The 23,577-nt window shown below is 36.7% G+C and overlaps 1 protein-coding gene across 1 annotated transcript; it reads right to left on the bottom strand.

Moving 5' to 3' along the window:
- Positions 1 to 997: 997 nt before the first annotated feature.
- On the bottom strand, positions 998 to 11,444 carry lhx1a (LIM homeobox 1a). Its single transcript, XM_065281013.2, has 5 exons — positions 10,578 to 11,444; positions 9,024 to 9,247; positions 8,207 to 8,481; positions 6,419 to 6,584; positions 998 to 5,592 (listed from the first exon to the last, which is right to left on the bottom strand). Exons 1-5 carry the CDS (start codon positions 10,745 to 10,747, stop codon positions 5,213 to 5,215), a joined length of 1,215 nt encoding a protein of 404 aa, XP_065137085.1. The 5' UTR covers positions 10,748 to 11,444; the 3' UTR covers positions 998 to 5,212.
- Between the last annotated feature and the right edge of the window lie 12,133 nt (positions 11,445 to 23,577).

The raw sequence follows: 23,577 nt of genomic DNA, 5'->3' as shown, positions 1-23,577 counted from the left end.
AGGGGATTCCAAGCTGATTAATTGTTTCCAGCTTTTGTTTTTAATTAATTGCTTGGCTACTCCATCTTCCAGAAGTTCAGTGAGAGCTACGGTGAAATGTGTGGATGAGTTGTATTAACATATTTATTATATATTTATATATAATTTTTTTTTTAAATGGCTGGATCTTTTACTGATTCTGCCCTTTGCTCATTCGGCATCTAACTGTTAAATGTTGCACAAGTATTACATCCTAACAAACTTTAGAGAATGCTTAGATAACCATTTTTAAATTCTAGCTTTAATGTAACACCATTCTTTACTATGGACCACTGTATGGGTCTAAGTCAGTACAACCAACACCAACATGCATGCACCATTTCTACCACAGACACACGGGTACAAAAATACAATGCCAAGGAGACAAACATTCACCCATGCACGCCACTCAGTTCCTCTGTAATCTGTCATCTCGCCTGTAGTTTTAATTCCTGTTAACTGCATGGTTGCATGCCACTGCTTCATTCATTTTAATGGAATTGAATAACAGTGCCGCATGGCTGCACTCGCACAAGGCTGCTTTAATTGGAATGAATGTTTAAAAATGTGAAAAATATTCATGATGGTGTTTTTTCCCAAGAAAAGGCCACATTTGTTGTGGGTGACTACTGCCCATTTCAAAGGCCACTTGGACATCTTCGGAGAGGCGCTACTCTAATAATAAATCTGACTGTAGATCCGCCACAAACCATGTTTAAAAAAATGTAGTAGATACACATATTCAAGATAAAAAATAACTCTTGGGTTATTTATGTATTACAGTGATTTGCAATAACACAGTATTGGTTTTCTAATCAGTACTTTTCTACAACAACATTCATCCTGTTTTACATATATAAAAAAAATAGTAATTACAGACTTTTGTGTACAAGTTGTAGTTAGCATTAAATGCAGTTCACATAGAAATACTGTGTCACTATCAGGTGACTATTATCTTATTAAGTATTTATTATGACCAGTGGGTTTTCACAAATTTCTCACTGAAATGGTTAACATAACTTGAGTCATTCTGGTCTATCAGTCCAGACCAACTTTGGCAGTCAGTCATATTTGTTTTGATGTCCATATTTACTGTAAAACTTTCCATAATTAAATGGTTAATTACAAAAATAAAACAATTACCTGACACTGTACAATGTAACATGCCCCATAGCCTAACAAATATAATTTGCCATGGTATGATACATTTATACGATTAATAGGTAAAATAATTGTTATCTTATCATTCTTCATCTTTCATTAGATATGGAGAAATCATTTTTTACAAGGGCAAATGGATATCAGATTATATTATACATTATAATTATAATCTAGTATATTCTGAATCTCATTTACTTACACTCTAAAAATGCTGGCTTAGTTGTAACCAAGTTTGGGGCAAAAAGCTACGAATCCATTCCGTTGGGTTAAATGAACCAAGAAAATTTTCATATTTGACCCAACAATGGGTTAAAACCATTTTGGGTTGAAACAACCCAGCAGGTTGTATTCAAGCAATGCTATCTCATGGCAATTCGTACATATTTTACGAGGTTAATTCGTATTAATTTGTGTAGACCACATTCGTACATTTTGTACGATTTGCCTTACTGTAATGTTGGGCTAAGGGGAGGGTTTCGTTATTGTTTTTATAATAATTGTACCATTTTGCACGATTACCTTCATATAAATTAATACAAATTTGCCAACAAAATAAGTGGTTACATAACAACCCAACACGTTGTGTTTGTCCCTTTTTGACTCAAAATAACTCATAGCATTTTTGAGAGTGTAGTAGAAATAAAAACTCAAAAACAGTTTTGTAATTTTGTTAAATTGACAAGATTTAGAAATGTAGGCGAATACCTAATTGGAGTGAAAAATATGTTGTTGTTTTTTGTCTCACATTATCCTCCAACCTGTCCAGTAGCATCTCTTTCTGTAATATACAACATAGCAATTCAATATATGATTGTATAAGTTTAACCTCCTAAGACCCAAGCTTTTCTTTGTCTTTTTTCCAGATTTCCAGTGTAATTGTCCATGTTTGTGTTACAAAGTTACACAGAATTAAGTATTATGGTGCAAACAACAAAAAATGTGATGTCCACGTTGGGGACACACCATGTCTGAGGAGTTTAAAGCAAATTTTCATATTACCTTAGAGTAATACATAAATTCAAGTACAGTATGAAGACTGAATTGTAATTGCTTCGTGCAGAACCTATTGACTGTAGAAGAGAAGGAACTCCTTGTTTGTGTGGGTGAATTAAGAAAATAAAAGACGGCAGTTAAGATATTGCCCAGAGATATATGTTTTCAATGTACGTCATAAATTTAAAATCTATTGATTTTCTTTCATTTCATCTTTGCCTGAATGAAAATGCAAAGGCATTTTAAAATATGTCTTTGTTTTCATTGTGTAATAAAAGCAACAGTGGACGTGTTAGGGTCATTGATATATAATTTTTGTTTTGGTTTTGGTTGAACATTGCCAGTATTTGTAAGCTTTTAACAATACCGTATTTAATACAGTGTGTTAAAAAAACTTTGGAATAAAAGCACATATAATAGGTGGCCATCACTTACCTAGCCTATACCAAAAACAAACCAACATTCATGCATGTCTATATTTAAATCCTTAAAAGGTGCATTTATAAACATTCAAAACATTTATATTTAATGTATCGACAAGGTCAGGCCAAACCAATAGTCGATGTTCAATCAATATGAGATTTGAATTTAAAAAGCTTTGGCCTCCTGGGTGACAGAGTATGGAGTCAGCGTTGTGGTTAAGCCCCAGGCTCAGGAGGGCCCGCAGGCCTGTTTAACTCTCAGGACCATGATTAATTCATAGTGGATTATGTGCTAGGTGCAACAGGGGCATTTCGGGCTCCTTCACGCTAAAACCACACATTGCTATGAGATAAAGGTCTTTCCCACAGATAGCAAGCTAAATTTGATGCCAGTTTTCCTTGAACCTGCGAAAGATTTACTGTACCCCATAAACTCTCCCCAAAGAGATTTAAATCATTGAATCATCTTCGGATTGAGATATGATATGAGTTTAAGAATTTCTCTCTTACTGTCTATTTTCTTAAATTGATAGTTATGGTGTTGCACTGTATATAATGTTGAATATTAAGTTATGTTCTGCAATTAAATTTAGAAATTATCTAGATTTTTTTCCAAAGCAACATGGTTTTATAGAAATTATAATATAAAATATTTGGAAGAAAAATAAAAAATATATATACTTTTTGTTTCTTTTGAAATGCTTTAGTTATATTTGAAATAAAAAACAAAGTATATTAATTATATAAAATATAGGACTGTAAGTGAATCAATAACAAGCTTTACTTCTAATCCGCTTTCACTTAAGTCAAATTGCATGTTCACCAGAGAACACAAGCCAATGTCCCAGCATACACAGTCCAAATGTATGAAAATATATTTCACTAACACAGCAGAAGTGCAGTTTAAGAGTGAATTTGAGTGAACAATGGTTTGTAAATCTTGTTATACTGGACTTCACGAGAGAATTTAAAGAACGGCAGCCAGGATCAACTTTGAGATTTTTCTTCTGTACTTTACTGAGAAATACAAATCCTTTTCTTAGCAAGAGTTTCTCTGGCGCGAGGTAATGGTAAACATTTTTGGAATAAAACCTTCAAATGCTAAATAAGAGCATCTTCAAATCTAAAAATGCCCCTGCTGCGTACTCATGTAGTCAATATCAGCTAGTCCAATGAAAAGCACCTGTTATCCAATTTTCATATTTTCTAGTTTTATTAAAAACTCACAAATTTGTTCAACATGTTGTATTTATACAGTGAATGGTCTAATATGCACTGGAGGTCACGTAAGCTTAGGTTTATTAGAACAATAAAAGACATACCATGAGAATTTGATATTTAAAGAAAGTAGCAGCTGCTAGCTGCACATTTGACCATCAATTTCAATAGTTTGAATTTTCCTTTAAAGACACAAAAATAAAACTTGTAGGTCTAAGTATGTTATATTAACAATTTATGAATGTTTTCTCAGCAGACTAAAAAAATTAAGAAGTAAATACTTCTTATTGTTTTTTAAACACTTACACTTTGTTTCAACACGTTCTGCAGATAATGGTGCAAAGCACTTTTACAGTATTTGTGCTATGTTTTTATTTGGCAACTGTCTACTTGTTTTTTTTCCTTTTTTCCATTTTTTTTGTAAACAACATTTTGTACAAACTAGCACAGTGAACCACAACCCCAGCAAACTTGTTTTCATCATACAATATAAATAAAATTAATACAAAAGTTTGGTTGGTTGCTTGGAACATTTTTTCTGGATCAAGAGGTTCTAAATCATGGTTGATACTTTTAACTCCTGAATTAAATATATTACGTAAACAGTTGACTGTTCTATGCCCCTTTCAGACCCTTGTTAAAATACTTTTAGAAGGTAGACTTCATTTATCAACATTTCAAGTTATCTTCCATTAAATAAAGGGTTCACCATTCACACGAATTGTAACATTTGCCTTTTGAAGGCTAACTTCTTCGGATTTGGTGGAATTCTTGGGAATAAAAGAGGATGTCCAGAACAAGAGAAAAGCTTTTTTCTCCCTGGCCTACAGAAACATATTTAGTGTTGAAAAGGTTGTTTAAGTGTCAGTATGGCAGAGCCTTGAAAAGGCAAGGAGGTCTGAGGAGATTTCAAATAAATAAATTAGTCTGACGGCTTAGATCTTTCCTGGAGTCAACGTTGCAGGTTAGCGTTAGATCAGCCGCCTCTGGTGTTTCTCTGTAAAGCTGACAAGTCTTTGACAGTAGCTAACGCCGTTAACATGTTGCAATCACCGTTTTTAGAGTGATGATTTAACCAGTGGTACGTACTGAGCCTCTGGAGGGACACTGCTGTGCTAAGCCTCATAGCAGAGTTCATACAGCGACTAGGTCAATATTATCAGTATCAATTCTTGAGTTCTGACTTTAATTCAGAGGGATAAAACAAAACCGAAGGAAACAGAACATCAACACAATAAGTTCAAGAAGGTTAATGTCAATGGTCATGCTGCCCTCTGCTGCTCTCTCTGAACTGTCCCACTACCTTATGACATGGGAAAAGAAAAAGACAAAAATGATAACCATGTGTGGCCGGTGTCCCTGTTCCCATCCTCACTCCTCTGTTTATCAGTTCACAGAAGCTACCAAACCGTGGCCTCGTTCATTTCTGACGAAGGGTGAGAGAGGTGGCTGCTGTATCCGCTGCCATTGAGAGAGAGAGATGTGAAGGAGGGACTGGGTCCGAAAACATCTGAGGACATACTGTGCAGTGGTCCAGGTATCCCTGGTTCCGGACTGGGTGAGTCCCCGGGGTGGTGAGACATAATATCTGAAAAGCGCTGTACTTCACTGGATGGATGGTGGCCAGGGATAGGATGGTCCATGCCCCCTAGCGGGGTGCCAGTGGGTCCTGATGATGGGACAAAGGGGAGGTCTACAGGAGTCTGGGCCTGTGAAGATGGTGGGCCTTGGGGAAAGAAGTCATAATTCCCTCCTGGACCGTAGTATTCGCTCTGATAATCTAAAAATTAATTGAGAAAATTGTTTTAGTTTTAGAAACAAAGAGCGAAAAATATTGTCTTAAATATATACACATAACATTTATACACAATAGAATGACGCTAAGGTGTTGAGAACAGATATAGAACTAACTACAGTGAAAAAAAACGTATTTATCTGAACTGCTGAATACACAAAAAACAAGCAGTTATTAATATGTGAGCTTAATTACATTTTTATACATAAGGGGAGTATATAAAATGAGGCATAATCATTACTACAAGTGGGCAAAAATAAATGTCTACCTCTCTTTGACACTAGTGATTTCCTGCCACTCTGAGACATGAATCATGTATAATGTTACAGTAGTAGAAAATATAAATACACTATAGGAAAATGCGCGCAATTGCGGATTTTATTTAAATAAATAAACGAAATGTCTAAGTAACTGTCAAAGGTTTTTCTGTAACAGTAACACAAAAAGAATGTTTATATTTTATATAATTTGCTATATTTTAAGGGAATCCAATCTGCAGTGGACCACTAGTCTGTTTCAGTAGGCTAAAGGCCTACATTTATTCACTGTGATTTTGTTTTGGCGTTTCTGCAAATACCAAAAAGTATAAGTGTAAGTAGAAATACAAAACGTATATTTGCTGATCATTTAAAACTTAAAAAATATAGCCTGTATGTCCTCGTATAACTAATATATAATTCCTTGTATTGACTAGTCAACATAGGCGTCCCATAAAGGCGTAACAAATAAAACAGCGAACACTTGGAAACAAATACACATGTCAGACAAAGGTGTGAGAGAGACAAATTTACAGTAAAACATTTGATCTTACCTCCATAATATGAAAACGGGCCATTGGGAATTAATTCTCCAGGTTCGAGTCTGTCCACCAGCGTTCGCATTCTTCTCGGACTCCGAAAGAACGCGTGTCTCCTCGCGCCGAGTGCGCTCAACTGTTTCATGCGCCGTTCTTTGGACCGCCGGTTCTGAAACCATACCTGGTGCACACAGACAAATGATGGCATTTTTTAACTGAACACAAAGTTAAACCACTAAAGATTCAGTGCGCATTGTCCATGTAATTTGTATGTGCATGGACAAAATAATTATTACTATTTACTTGTGTAAATACACAGTGAATACTGTAGCCTAATGCGAATTGTGTTTAATTTCAAAATCGCATTTTATCAAGTAAATCTGTTAATATAAAAATAACCTGTTTTCGTGATATGGATGTTATTTATGTGAAATATTTTTTTATCGTGAAACATGGATTTTTATTAGACTTAAATAATTATTAATGTAGTTTGTAACAGTCCGTCACTGTAGCATTATTTTTACAAGTTAACTTTACATGTTTTTTTTTTTTTTTTTTTTTTTTTTTTTGCAGTCTCGGTGCTATATTCACCGTCTGCTGAGGTAGGCCTGTGAAGTGGCTAAATACCTAAATACATTCGTATTGTAGTTACAAGATTACTCCTAATGACCGCCACTGTTGGAGAGTCGAATCTAACCTCACTTTAATGATCTTTTAACCCTCCATTTACTCCGACTGAGGGGGCAGCAGCGGGGACTTCAAATATCTAATTAATACTTAATAGGAGGGTTGTTACCGATATGTTAACCGGCTATATGCCGTTATTATTTCGTAATCTATATATCCACCCTTGAAATCCTTTTGCTAATTACAGTTTACTCTGACGGTCTTAAATATCCAACCTCGCTACTCTATTAATCTCACAACCCCTTCTCTCTCAGTTTCTTGTTTTAAGACATCATTCCAACAGCATCAATCTATTATAAGGTTTTTAACGATGATTTTGTCTATCTGTGTTTTATTGGATCGTTCACGCCGAAACAAATGACTAAATAGTGTGCCTTTAAATTGATGCTGACAAATCCTTTATAGTCGTGTGGTTAGTTACACTAGTGTGCACATATTCGCCAATGCACCGCGCGCCTTGGCTGTGCTTTCATTGTTCCAGCACTCCGTCTACAAAAAACAAGGATCGATTCTCAATTTCTCAGAAAAAACCACCTAGTATGAGGTACTTTGACAGACACAGGGACAGATTTCAGCGTTTCCACTTGACTGAGAACCGTCACAGCATGTCTAAATGTGGTCGCAAAACGTGATGGCACTGCGTTGCCAAGACTCCTATCGTTCTCACCAGTCTGATGCCAGCTGGCGTGCCTTTTCATCTCTCGAGTCAAGTATAAAAAGGCTAACCATATAAATGTTACTTCCAAATATTTACAGGTGCCAGCAAAAGTGTCCTCATTTTTATTCAAATAGCCTTGCCTCAAGGATTGGAAAGAAGAGGCACAAAGAAGGTGCGCTTTCCCGGTTTTCATCATATATGGAGACTGCATCCAAGAGAAACTTGTACCACAGCAAACTTTTGCTCATACATAAGAGTTTACATATATACGTAGTGAATATATGTGTCATGTAATATGTCTTATGTTTGTTAGCAACATTATTAACTTCACAAAGCGGAGTATAAACAAATACATTTTAAATTTGTATTATTAACCCACTATTTAAATATTCTATATTTACCTGTAATGAAACCGGGACTGTTATGTAAAATGTTTTCTTAAGGGATTGTTGGTTTACCTGAATAACTCGCATGTTGAGCCCCGTCTCCTGCGCCAATTGCTCCCTGATATGTCTCGTTGGTTTGGGGGTCGCTGCGAATGCAGCTTTTAGTGTCTCCAGTTGCTTTGCTTTAATAGTGGTACGCGGTCCTCTTCGTTTCCCTCCGAGATTCTGGTCATCGTTTTCATTATTACCCGTTTCTTTGTCCGATAGGTTAGCGATTTCCGCATCCTTGGCATCGTCCTGCTGGTCTTGAGAATCTGGCGATAAACTAGGATCGCTGCAGGCTGTGACTGGATACGGCAAGAATGGGCGTCGGGAACAAGGAGTCGAAATAAAAATCTCAGAATTAGACATGGGGACCAAAGAAGTGTTAGACACTAAACAATGGAATGCAAAATAAACAAATAAAGAAAAAGAAAGAAAGAAACAAACAAACACAGGAATCAGTAAAACAAAGAAAATCATGTTCTTTTGCGCTGATATTAGAACTGTACAAGGCTCTGCAATAGGCCCCAAAATTTAAGAGCAAAATCCGTATTTCAATAAAATGACAGAAAAAGCGAGTTTTAACAATATGTAGTTGACATGGTCTGTAGATGATTTTATTATTAAGAGTATATACCAATTTAGAGACCCATCGATATTTGTTTATATGCGACTATAAAAATCGAATATATGTATATTTTTTTAACGAACCTTACTTTTTTAAACGAACCTTACAAATCCAAATTTATATATATACTATGGGACTAAAACTACAATGCATGCCCAAAGTAAATAATAGTAATAAAAAATTTATTTCTCAAATTTTATATCTTTTAATTTTACTCACCTGAAAGAAGATTTGTGTCTTTTCCATTTGTGTTGCTTAAATAATCGTCTTTACAGACAAATTTATTTTCGTCTATGATGTACAATTCCTCCCCTGTGGATAGCTGCTTGTTACACATCATGCATGTGAAGCAGTTCAGATGAAACACTTTGCTCCGTGCCCTCCGGACCAAGTCATTCGGCGAGATCCCCTGAGCACAACCAGCGCATTTTGTTCCAAAGCGCCTGAAAAAGAAGGAATAAAAAAGGAAAAAATAAGGTCACAATCATAAACAACGGGAAAATACAGCCTAAAATTATTTATGATTATAGCCTTGAACCAAGGATAAAGGGTAACAACGTAAATAAAATAATGTATAGATTATTATTATCACCACCACTGTTATTTTATCAACAATATTGTTATCACAATAAATATTTGTTAAGTTGTTGTTGTGAACACAATATTAATGCAAACAGATGCATTAGATTTTAGATGCATTATTAATGCTTTAAAATTAAAATAGATGCGATGTGTTCATGCAACTGAGAACTTGTGCACAGTGAGGGTGCGATTAATGTGTATTAAAACATCATTAATAATCACCCGTAACAAAAGGACATGTACATTCTGTGCACAAACACTGCTGCAGTAAATACCCAGCACTTAACTGTGACAAATAATGTGTATTCTGATTCTCTGTACAGATTGTTGATTCTGAGTCTGTGATTACATTGTCTGAGGGTTACCTTCTCAAAGTCGTTTATTATTCAAATCCACTTATCACATCTTAACTCGAACCACTGCAAACACACGCGACTGAGCAGACAGCCTGCCACAGGGCCGCGTTACGCTTTCAACTACCCTGGCAAAGCATTGATCCCTGCGGCTTCCCTGGCTGCCATTCGTTGTAAACAAAGTGTGATTTCCTTAAAACCCTTGCTGCGGACGAGTACACAGTCTATTAGTGTATCTGCTAGCCATTTTGCATAACAATTCAAATTAACAAGCATTTAATTAATGGGCGTCCTAATCAAAGAATCAAACAAGTCAGTCTTGTTGACAATACAGGGATCACACTTGATGTTAGTGTGAATGTAAGACCAGAATTCAGATTTGGAAAAAAACTGTAGTGTAAATCCCATGGAAACTCAAAATAAAAGGACATAATTTTTTTATATTTAAACTAAATGCAGAGGTAATTTCAGACGGTTTAAGCACTACAAATAAACATAGCACCATAAATAAACTTGTGTTAACATGTGTTGTATATGTTGTATAAAAAATACAGAATATTTTATTTGAGGCCTTCTGTCTTCAAATAATTCCCAGAATGTGAAACCTTCAATGAAAAAGTGCGGTTTATTTGAATTGGTTTATTTTAATTTTAAAATGTGTTGTGTGGATGTGAAATAAAAAAGTATCTAAACCGCAAAATGAAATTTCATCTATACAATTTTAGACAATTTTACCAGTCTCTGAAGCACATCAATGAAACTGTTATTTTTCCATTTTTCAAAACAATAAATCCACAGAAGAAAATATTGATGAGCCGAATGCACGAATTCGACTTACCTGAAGAAGTCGTTTTTGCAATATAGTTTTCCTTCTCGAGAAAAGCATTTCTCCGTTAGGTTACATTTGCACTCGCAGCATTGTACGCACTTTATGTGCCATGCTCTGTCAAGAACATTCAGGAGAAACCTGTCCAATATAGGCCTTTCGCAGCCCGCACAGTGGACCATCGTCTTTGGATCTGCTCCCACAGTTACTGCCGTGGTGACCACAACCTGAGAGTCAGTTCCTATTTTCTCTTTCTCAAATGAGAGAGTGCAAAGAGTTGTAAAACCAAAGGACGCTCCTTTCCAAGTCCCTTGAAAGTCTTCTTGAAAAGATCAAAAAGTTTTAAATATATTCACCACTTTTGTGTATGCAAATGGTCAGCGAGGAAACCTGTAGCGGTCCAAAATCAAGATGATAAAAGGGAATCTTCTCATGAGGTAGTGCTTCAGTTGTCAGTCATCTTCCACACAACCAACTTGTTTAGATGAATAAATGAAGCCAGCATAGAGAAAACACCAACTCTTCGTTGGCTACAAAGAGCGCATCGTTGCGGATAGGCACGTCGCCGTTGTCAACAAGGTGAAGCATCAGTGATGATGTGCATTAAAGTCTGTCATAAGCAAGCATCTAATGCAACCGTTCTTGGATAGAACATGAGGCAAGCGAGCCCAGACACATTTGAATGCACTTTACCATTTCCACGTATCCACTGTTGTTTAGGTCCCTTTTAAAGATGCAATCTTCAACCGCATAGAAAAGTGCGTCTCCTTCTGTAATGTGCTGTTTCCTCGACAAGACAGAAGAGGTGAAAGATGCTAGTGTGAACAACACAATGCGTGTGACATCTCGTTGCAGGACTGATGACGATCCACGAACAGCCTCCGGTGTTCTGCATGTTCCTGAAAGCACACAAGCCAGCCTTATTCACAGCCTCGTGACGTAACGCCACACCGAGGCCAATCAGCGCCTTTCCGTTCAAGTAACCATTAGCTATCCCCTCACCGCTTTACCGGCACACTCTGCGCTATTTATAGGGAACAGAAGACACCAATTGTCAAAAATCCCAGAAACTGTCATATCTTAGTTTAATGTGGAGAGTCAGAAAAACAGACCATCGTATTCCGATAGTCTTTTTTCCTTTCATTTTTTTTCCAATAATCATCTGTTCTAGTGGAGCCGTGGATCAAGAAAACCATTTGATCAGGTACACATCTGATAATTTACGCATTATCGGTAGATGTCATTTTTTTAATGTAAGGAAAAAGCTGAGTTAAGAGCTACTGTATGGTTGTGAAAGTTATGTGGTTGTGTTTTATGTAAATTTCTTGAAGGGATGTGTCGCGCAAGGATGCTGTTTCAGTTGCAACTTTCTCTTTATTAGGTAATAACTAATAACTTCGCAAGCGTAAAATGATTTATCGGATTAAATATATACTGCTATGACAATGTAATGTTACCTGAGACCTCCACGAAGTATATAAAATAATGACTTACTATACTTGTTTTATATAATTTTATGTATATTGATGTTTGCTATATTTTATGACATGCACTTCATTAGTCAAAACGTAACGGTGTCGTCTTCTTTTCACAACACTAACACGAGTGTCTTTTTATCACAGCTAATTTTAATATAAATATATACACATGTATAAATTATATCTAACGAGATTAGATAACGCAGATAAACGTTTTAAATACTTTATTAAATCAACGAAAAGACACTTCAGGGCGTCTCTTTGGTCTTTTGTTAAACGAGAGAAAGTGAAAGACAGAAAGGCTCTAAACTTTACAGGATGTTAGATCACCTCACTGGCTTCTAATGGCCCACACACCTTATGGTGTTTAGTTAGATCTGTTAAGTCCGTTCTTCTGATTTTTTTTGCAATATACACCGTGTTTTTCAAGAATGTGTAATCAATATTTACATTTCTCTAAAATAAAAATAGGATTATAGGGCCAAAATGTTTACATCAGGTTGTGTGGGTTCTTTCATCATATAGATGTACAATATTTTTGTCGGCAATTCTGGAATTTTGTCGCGAATGTATGAACATTAAAATACACTGAATAATAAAACATAGACATAGATAAAACATAGACAAAGACATGTCGCCTTATTTATGCAGTACACACTGTATAATAAGGCGACATTTCTTTGTCTATGTTTACAAATATAATATTGTTGGTAGCCTAAATGTACACTACCCGAACCATTTTCACAACCAGTAGTCTATTTGTGTTAATAATAATTCACATCATTAAAAAACACGATTTTCTAATCTAATATCACAATCCTAGTAGGCTATCTTTGCCTTCATGTATTACACTGACATTATTCTCTCCTGACAAATACACGCTCTCTCTTTCTATGGCTACTCGCGCGCACTCACACACGCTCACGCGCCCCTCAGCTATTTATATTCTGTCAGCATATATTGTGCAAACGTTCCAGTCTGGAATCTGGAATCAATACCATGCAACTTTGTGCATATGGGCCACTTCTCATGTAAAGCGGCATATTGGGGCTGGTCCACGCTATGGCAGCACAAGGCCTTACAAACACACAGAAACAGCTGCCGAAGAGCGTCTAGGGAGTGCTCCTCTTTGACTATGGGACCCTTGGATGACATGTGTTGTTTCACGAAGAATAACAGATAAAAGATGAACACACTCCATCTTTTACAGACGTCCATGCGGCCACTACCCCTCCTTTTTATCTCTTGGTCTTTTCACCTCTTAAGGAAAGTATGCTAAATCTGCTGGTTAATTCAACTAATATTAACGTCTGCACTTGGAGGAATTCAGTGAGAAACTGAATAAATCACTAGCATAATTTTTTCTGTTAATAGGCTACGAACGCAAAAAAAGTTTGTGATTAAAGCAATAATTTACTTTTTCAGTTTATTTCGGTCATTATACAAAATAATTATATCAAATGTAATATTTCGTTATATTATTATAATATATCATAAAACTTTAAAGTTTTTATTTTTTGTTTAGTAATTAAACAGTAATAATAGTAAATATTATTGTCTCCATTATCTATCAGTGTTTATTACTATGAAATATACAGTTAATTATTGTTTTGCAGTTTTTGACTTCATAAATGACTTTAAAAAAAATATATATTATTTTATATTTTCCTAAAATTGTATCATTTTATTTATCAGCGTTATTTGTTGGGTGATTATGCTATTTATAAAAAAATCTAATTTCAAATTTAATTTGAGGTAAATTTAAGTTCAGATTGAGCTAAACCTTAATTGTCAAAGTTATTATTGGTGGAACTTCGATCATAGACATGCTGAAAACACAGCATAATTACACATGTATAGATTCCGTTAGCGGACTGATAAGTACATGCTGACTCATCCATGATGGAAATGACGTTTTCAGTCAGTGGCATCGTCAGGTGGACAAATGCCCGATCTAAAAGAGCCGGCTAGTTTGGAGGTGGGCCAGTGCTAGAGGGAGCTATCGATCGAAAAATTCTCACCACTGAGATCCAACTGCCTGTCAAATAGGCTACACTCGTTGCATTACGCATGCTCCATAGCGCCAGGTATTTGGTAGAGTTTCAAATAAGATAAACGATTGTTAAAGAATAAAATTATTTTTACGTTTTATTTATGTTACAAATGTTTTAATGTCGTTACAAATATTATTAGGCTTTATTAAATCTTTGCTTCCTGATTTTTTTTTTTTTTACAAAAAAATGTGCGACTTTTTTGTTGTTAAGATCATGATCAATATTTGTAAAAATTAGATGTGGTGAAAACAGCAAATACACTTTTATTAACAAGATAAAATAGAATACAAAGTGTTTTATTTTATAAATAGTTTATACAGATTTGTTTTTATTAAGTCGTAAAATGGCCATTTCTGCAAATAGCTTAATGCAGCGAAATAATGTTTTAAAATGTTTTGAAAATAAAATGTCAAGGAAAGCCCATAGTTACTTTTAGTAATATATATCTAATATAGATTAATTTAGTTTTAAGTGTATTTGTTGTTGGATTTTTTCTCTAAACTATGTATTCATCTTATATAGCTACGATACATTAACCCGGCTAGGCAGTGGGCATTGCAGTGTGTGATCGTTGGCCATACAGACACGCTGTGACTCCGGTAATAAAGTGAGAAATATTACCCCTTACTCGGGCTTTGATCAGCTGGCGCACTGGGACCGCCAGGAGCTCGAGTAAAGGGGGGCTATGGGCCTCAGGCCCCTCTCCATATCGCTCTGCACCGCTGCCTGTTTATTTACACGTTTTTATTCATGGTATCTGGAATGACTCTTACAGTAACATGCTCTGTAGTAGCCTATAGTAAAAAACTGGCAGAGTATTGCAAGGGTTAAGGACAAAAAGCAGAACACAGAAGAACGACCATGTATTTAGATGATAAACATTTTAAATAAAAAACATATTTGAAATATTATGGTTCATATATTATAGACTAGATGCTCGTTTTCCATTTCAGTTTTTATTGCCATTGAGATGCGTTATCTTCTACGATCACAGTGCATTGGCGTTTTTTCTCTTTTGTGTAGCACAGGCCCTTGTTGTAACTTATATGGTGCCTATACAACCAAATAGCCTATAGCACTTACAATTAAGAACAGTAAAATTATATTTTTAATAAAAAAACAGGGTAACGATACGAAAATAAAATTAGACGGAAAAAATATCATATAACAAAAAATCTTGTCCGGAAAACGTTGAAACGTTCACGAAATAAATGTCCAATAATTTGTTCAAGAAGACAATACTTAAGAAGTGCTGAGTGCATAAACTAAATGAAAACACACTGCCCCTTAGAACAGTCCATACCATAGCATCCTTTCATTCGTGGTGTGTGGCAGATCAATTTAAATATGAGTGCAATGAAGCGCGTGTCTTGCTTTGCTTTATATGAGAATGTCTTTATTTTCGCAGTGTGGACAATGGGCGTGTGGCGCTTCAGGACGGCGTTGTGTCAATCAATTCTGCTCTGCGGCTCAGTGAGGTGATCTGCAGCGACCAAACTCGGACCCACAGCATGTCCAAACCGATTTGGGGGGCAGGGAAGAATGAAGCAAGACCACTGTAAATTATATTCCTTACAGAAGAACCCTAATGGTCATTTCAGTCTTCATCTAAAACATTTACAAGAAAATATAAACTATTAATCTGACTACAATTGATCAGAACAAATATCAGTCCATATGTGACCACATCAAAACAAGATCCACTGAGTCCAAAAAGCAAACATAATCCAATGGCTTCAATATTGACCAACAACTTAACATAAACATTTTCCTGACTTTCCAACTCTGTCGACGACTGACGAGAGAAATTCGATTGAGGTTATAGATCTTTTCCTGTCCCATCACTGGAACAGCTGTTATTTTTTCCCTAAAGCCGATAATCAAACACAGGGACCGGACTGATATTCCGATATTCCGTTATTTTATAATTCAACTGCACGACGACAACTTTCTGGTCAGAATAAAAGTTAAAAAATATCGTATTTTAATTCACAATTCATACAATCTTATAGGATTCATAAAGAGAAGTTTGTCAGGTTGCATGGTTTCATAGCTAACAGTTACCATTTTTATACACGAAAGGTTCCTTAGTGCACAAAATTATTTACAGACTTTAAAATAAACATTAAGAACTAAAAGGTTCTTTGGGGAACCCAAAATGGTTCTTTTATGGCATCACTAAAGATACCTTTTTAGAATCATAATTTTAAGGTCATCTGTATGAAGTAAAAAAAAAAACTAATTTGCAAATGAAGCTTAATTTAAAGTGGAAAAAGCAAATAGGCCTATTGTTTTTTCTTTCCAATGTAAAGAGATGGCCTATAAAATCATCATTAAATAAACGTCTATAATGATTTATATTATTTTATAAAAGACAACCATTAATACAGTTAAACAGCAACAAAAACTAAAAAAAAAAAATGTACGTCATTACCTCATTAGAGAAAGCCAACCAAAGAGCAGTGACGACGAATGATGATATTATTCCCCGCTGGGCAGGAATGGAAACGAGCAGTCTTTGAGAGTGGTCGCTCTAGTTTAGATTAATGGTTCCCAGCGCTTATTCTGCAGTGCGGGTGAAAGGGCCAGGATCACTAATGATTATAATATAATGTGTGGTGATAACCACTCCCTTTGAGATATTATCGCACAGTGGGCAATGCTCGAGGGACAGGCTGCGGGGCTGAAAATCAGTAGATAGCTACTAAACACGAGCAGATTTCGGCACGGGAGCGCGCACAAGTGCAGCCCTGTTTTGCGCTGATATCAACAACCCAGGACTGATTTAAAACGTCTACAATGGCTGAACATTTTTAAAACCAAGATTTATTTGAGTCTCTTTTCTGTCGTAAGAAAACTACTAGACTTACCTCGGAATGAAGATAAGTACCATAAAGCTTGCCATGTGAAATACACATATAATCAGCTACATTTGGCTGAACTTGCAAAATGGTTTAAATCGTAAGAAAATCTCAAGAGTGAGGACTGTATACTAAATGTTACACTACAATTTATTTAATAAAGAATATTGTATTGACCTTAGTGTCGTTTGCCTTTTTTGTTAATTTCTTGTTTCAGTTTCATATAAACACAATGCATTAGCCTATACTTTAGTGTTTACTGTATTAAGTTGTAGATTACTGTAGTGCTACACCGTATACACACACTTTGTTAATGTATAATTTTAGGCTATTATATTATATTTAATTAATAAACTAGTAAAGACTGTAGTATATTTTAATGCTTACTATGGTAAGAGAAAAAAACTAATAAAATAATATCTAGAAATTTTATACAGTTGACTATTTATTGAACTAAAATAAACTACAGTATTTTATTTATGTGGTATTTCATTAAACAAATCAACGAAACAAATCAACATGTAGTTAATAACCTAAAAAAAACCTCTTAATAAAAAAATAAAAGAATCAGCATTACAATGGCCATAGATGTAATTCTATGGACACATCACTTCTCACAATTCGGATCAATATAATAAAGCCACCTGACTAACTTCTCCGAGGGTCTGAACACTGGCAAAGGGGGTGATCCTAAAGGACCACAGGAGACAAGGCCCCGGCAATCCCACCTCATTCATCTTCATTGCTTTTGTGTGCACAAAAAGCAAGCCTTGCATAAGGTAAAGCCACCATCAAAGCCATGGCTTTATTTTATATCCTATAGATCAGCAGGGAGACAAAGCTTTATTTTCGCCAGGAGAGAGATATTTTACCTCCGCCGTACGGTTTTATGTTGGAGAGGTGTCAGACGGACGAAATGAATGGCTAATGCATAGGCAAAACGCGCTCGCCCCAGCATGCCTCACGTCAGCACGCGCTGTCGGGATTTAGGGCCGAGCGCGAGACTGAGCGCGAGCATATAAATGCGCGATGCTCTCAACGAGTAGAGATACATATGCCTACAGTACCATTTTTAAACCAATACAGCCTGCGTTAAAGTAATAGTTAAAGAGATTTATAATGGGACTCCTTGCCATCCTCCATATATCCTCACTGTTAGTCATTACCACCGCAGCAGCGAGGGGTTCGAATCGAAATACGCGGTAGTAATTTATAAATAACTGCATATAAATAATGAGCATGCATTTCACTCCGGGTTTCGTTAAGGATGCTTGCTCTGAATAAATTATAATTCACTGTAAATAATCATATTTTGCACCAGCCTCTTATTCCCTTCGAATTATGCAGGGTCTAAACAAGCGTTTTCAATTCGTTATATAGGCAGCATTTTATTTTAATGGGACAGTTTATTTTAGGGAGTGGATTAACTTCATTGACTCTGGCTGTATCATTGTCTGCGCTCACAGAATCTTGGGAATCCACAATTGTTTACATCCACTCAGTCAGGTATGAATCCAAAATTTGAAACAGTAAAATTAACTTTGGCCATGAATCAAATGTTTAAACTTTAGAGAATGTGCTCACACAAATTCAACATGGGGCAGCCAAATGCAGGCTTTTGGTTTGGCAGTCATTCCAGGCTCATCTGGGCTTTGACATGGTATAATGCAAAGTGTCTATTGTGGCTTCTCTGTTCCTGATCGAGAGTGCTGAGAACGATTGTTAGATGATAACGCCGGGGTCCAAGTCGAGACTCTTAAAGCCAATCCCTCCAACTGTAAAGTGGAGTGGACTTTTTTCTATCTTTTCAATTTCTTTGGTTTTGAAATGGCCAAAAGTTGAAGTGAATGGAAGAAAACTCGAGCGAAAAAGAAAATAGCGCACGTTGCACTGGAAAGAAAACACACTCATTTTCAGCAGACAACAAAAGCCAATACGCTGCTTAGAATGCCAGACAAACCCATTTTGCTTCTGGCCTCCTGTTGTTCTAGGGCCATTAGTTGAATGAGGCGCTGCTCCACTGTACACCAGCAGTTCATCTCTGCATGCCATACAGTGTGTTGAGATATCTGGGCTGCTTTACTCACAGACTACAGACTTTCATATTCCCTCCTACTGTGACCCAAGAGTTGGAACAGAGGGTGGGCATGCAAATAGTTTTTCTCTGTACGGTGAGCTCAGATGAGACAGCTACCTTGTTTGGAGCTGTTTTTCTCCCATTTGCTCGTGCCTGAGTGGGTCATCAGGTAAGCATGGCGGGAGGCAGGGCTCCGGGATGGGGAAGGTGCTACGGTGGTGGTGATGGGTTGAAAAGGTGAAGAGGTCACGACCTCTGGGTGTTTTATGAGGGACTGGAGCTGATTTGTCTTCAGCAGAGCATGCTGTTGGCATCTTCACACCCTTGAGTTGCTGCTGGCAAGGGAGGACAGGATAGAGGGGTTTCTGGCTGTAAATTAGCACGCTGGCATGGTGACAGGCGGTTGGAGCCATGGGAATGGCACCCACCTTGACCTGCTTGCGAGTGTGCCGGGTCCAGATGGCAGGGACCGCTGGAGCAGACCTTAGTCTGAAAATATCAACTGAAAAAGCATTGCTCCCCAGGAATTCTAATGTCTGAACATACTGCAGTGTAAGCGGGGACCAGAAAAGACAAGTCCCACCAGTGATAAAGCTTTATCTAAATTTTATCAATACCTATGATATGAAACGATGCATAAAATGACTTGCCATGAGACAAATCTCCATGTTTAACCATCTAGTTAATTTAACATAAATTAAATGTTGGCACTTGCTATTGTGCACTCTGAGAGTATACGCGGTATACATTTAACAGGTTTTTTAGGATTCCCCCTTACAGTTTAAATTTAGAGTTATCCTTTGATATAAACGGCACAAGTGATGCATTTTATTGTTATAAGCTTAATTATATTTGCAAGCAAAAAATTCAATGTTTGAAAAAATATTATGGTGAAAAAATAATCTATTGCACATTTTACCCAGCTCACCATTTTTCCATTTGCTTGCACAAGATCTATGCATCAGACTCTCCCGGTATATGGACTGCTGTTGTGGTGTGAAATATCCCAGCTCTTTATGTATTCCCTGCTCTTGAGAGAGAGCTCTCTCCTCAGGGTGTGGATGGGAATTAATACTCATATGCCGCTGGAAGCCTGGCCTCCTAACAAATCATGCAATTCTTGTTACTGGAAGACAAACATTCCCTAGATCTAATCAGGTTTGCAGGAGCCCCCTATCAGAGCATCACAGTTCACAGTCTCTCCCTGTTTTTAACCAGCCTCACAAATTTGCAATTAGACCAGGCAGCATGTGCATTAGCCTGAACATAAATACACATTCCATTTCTAGATAACTATATATCTGCGAAAGATAGATGGACAGACGGGTGCAAGAGATTCTTGGGTGTTGCAACCGGTGAATCAAGTTCTGTTCAATACACTGGGGCACTATCTTCGCAATTGCATTGCTGTGGTTATGTTGCACTGTGTGAATAAAAAAAATGCCAAATTGAATGTGTGTTGAATGAATAGACTAGATAGTCTTATAGAAAGGTGATGTGGCTTGTGGGTTACAAGGGCCTGTCTGATTAACTTCAGCATGTTTTATGTGGTTTAGGTCTTGCATATGTATTCCATAAACATTTAATGTAGGTCAATTAGTAGTATTCAAATTATTAGTGGAACATGCTTCTTTATATCTGATCCCCGTAAACTCTGACCCCAGGTTGGGAACCACTAAGTTAAAGGATTGGGTGTGTGATTTTTTTTTCTGCTCTCCAAGATTCCAGACCCCGGAAAGAACATCAAGATACAAGACTATAAGATTGATTGATCGATTGCCGACAGAATGCCCTGGAACTACCTTTGGCAGACGATAATGTAATTGAGCTAGCTTCAGTGCGATGAGGAATCCAGACAAATACCTCTCTCCTGTAGCACTGCACAGACAAAAGCCTGCTTGATAGGATATTTCTTTTCATTGGTCATGTCTACAATGGAATGAAGTGGTCTTCCTGAGTCCCACAGGTGTGCTGTGTGCTCCTGTCTGTTTGTCAGCCTGGAGAGAAGTCCCATGCTATTCACCTGAGCCCAATCCTCTGTGTAAAAGCTGATTGTGGCTGTGTTATCGACTTCCTCGTGTAATTCTCTGCTGAAAAAGGGAAGTGGAAAGTTTTATCTCTGTAAGGCAGCAGTGGGGAGGGGTGAGAGTTCATTTTCTGTAAGCTTGAGACACTGAAATATTAGTGGCAGAGCGGCTTTGCACACACAGAAAAGATCCCGTAGACCTTCTATGCTCCAAGCAGGAGGTGGAGGGCAGAATTAACATAGCACCAATCTGATATTGCACAATTGTATGTTTCCAAGATTTCCCCGTTTTAAATGGCTTATTTACAGTACTTTTGCTCTGAGATATTTTAGGGATCAGTGATAGAAATGGATTTGGCTGTAAATAAACTGTGAGTGGATTGACTTGCATGAGTTTTAATGATTACCAAAGAGCTTTCCAAATATTATGGAAAAATTGAACAATGTAAGAAAAGAAATATGCAATTATGTTAAAGGTGCCATAGAATGAAAAACTGGATTTACCTAGGCATAGATGAATATTAAGAGCTCTGTACATAGAGATAATGACATATCGTGAGCCTGAAACGCATTTGTTTCCTAATTTTTATGTAAACCTGGTGCACGCAAAAGACCAACAGGCCAATCTCAACATAACACATAAGTTGTGACTGCCGAGTTAACGCTACATGCTAATTTATGCTATACGCTAGCGTTTAAGCTAAAGTTCTACTATAGATGGTTTAATCGGACGCACGTGCGGGGACGCGATATGCGCCTGGTCTAAACTTTACTTCCGGTTTCAGTTTTTTAATGGTCTGACTAGTTGCTAAACTGAACTCTTGAACAAATACCTCGTCAAAAATAACAAATGTTTTGGTTTTCAAGGTAATCTATGCTTGTTATATAAAAAACTATGTTTATATTACTTTGTTGTTATTTATTCTTAGCAGAGTTTACTGGAAGTTACGTGTTGACCACGAAAGCCAGTTGTCTTTGTTACTGCTGAAACTGTCTATTGACATTACAGTTACGTTTTGCAGGTCCATACTGAAAAAACACAAACGTACGAACTCAGAAACATCCCTTAACAATCTCCAAACAATTGATTATTGCTCAAAATGTGTATTTTCGTCGGATACAGGCTCAAACATATAAGGTCTGTTTACTGATGTGAGCTACTTGCATGAGCCTCAGAGCAGAGCTCTTAACCCAACATTATAATTCATGACCCTTCCAAGTAGGGCAAAAATAGATAATTTCATTCAAATGACAAATCCTAGGGTTGTAAATGGACGTTTCTGAATAATTTAGCACTTAATAAAGCCACATGTAAATATCAAAGAACGATTCAACATAAAATTTCAATGCATTCTTTGGCACCTTTAATCTGTGGTGCGAGAACTGTGCCAATACAAAAAAAGAAAAAGAAAAAAAACGTAATGTATATGATCTGTATGTGTAAATCTTTGACACAATTTTAATAAATATAATGCATTACTTGGTCCAAGTGTGTCTTTTTGTCTGTAGTGTTTCTGGAAATCTCACTTATTGCATATTATTATGGTTATACTTTATATGGTTGTTTTACAAGGAAATGCACAAAAAGAGATTATTAACGTACCTTTAACAATTATAAAAAGCTATAATCTACTGCGATGAGCAAAATGTATAAATGTAAAGATCACACTTATATGACCTACCACACTGTGCTGTTTTAGCAAGCCACAGCACAAAGTCCTGTATGTGAGTAGTGCTTATACCACACAGGAGCCAGCAGACACATCTGCATGCATCTTTCAGAAATATTAAGAGGACAGCGGTTAAAAGTTGTTAAAAAACATCACCTGTTCAATTTGGTCATATTTAGGTTTAAAATTCCTTTTTCGGCCTGTTCAAACAAGAAACATCCCCTGATCCCTCCTCCCCAGGATGCCCTTACACCCTTTGTGCTCCGTTCCAAATACAGCACATCTTCAAAATAAAAAAAACAGCAAATCCGCTGCCTCTTAGCTGCAGATGTGTTTACCATCCCATAATACTGCTCCCAGATTTGTTCAGCCCTTTGGATTGCTTTTCTGCTCATATTTCCCCTCTGCTCTTATCATTGAACAAAGCGGCTTCTTCCCCCATCGCAAAGCTCAGAAACCCCCAATTGTTACAATGTTAAGTAACGGAGGCATTCTCCATTTCCACTGTAAAACCTAGAGACTAATGCAACGCAACCACGCCACCAGGAGATTGCTGTCAACATTCTCCAAAAACTGCAAACTCAGATTAGAGTCTGGTCTCAAGGCCGATTTCAAAAGGTTCACTTGCTTATTCAACCCCAGTATGAAATAATCTGCATCTATTGAGAAATATAGAGGGTGAACGGGGGTTATTGTTGTCAACTTTGCATGCTTATTGGTACCTTGGTTCTGTAGCTGGTATAAATGGACTGAAAAGAAGCTTGAAATGATTACCACAGAGTCTTAATTCCCAGGTAATTTTTTTTAAATAAGTAAATGGTAAAGCTGGCTAAAAGACCTCTGGAA

This window comes from Paramisgurnus dabryanus, chromosome 8, assembly GCF_030506205.2.
Source record: "Paramisgurnus dabryanus chromosome 8, PD_genome_1.1, whole genome shotgun sequence".
In the NCBI taxonomy this organism is placed as follows: Eukaryota; Metazoa; Chordata; class Actinopteri; order Cypriniformes; family Cobitidae; genus Paramisgurnus; species Paramisgurnus dabryanus.
Note: the sequence above shows the minus strand (reverse complement) of the source record. Positions and strands in the feature narration are given on the sequence as shown.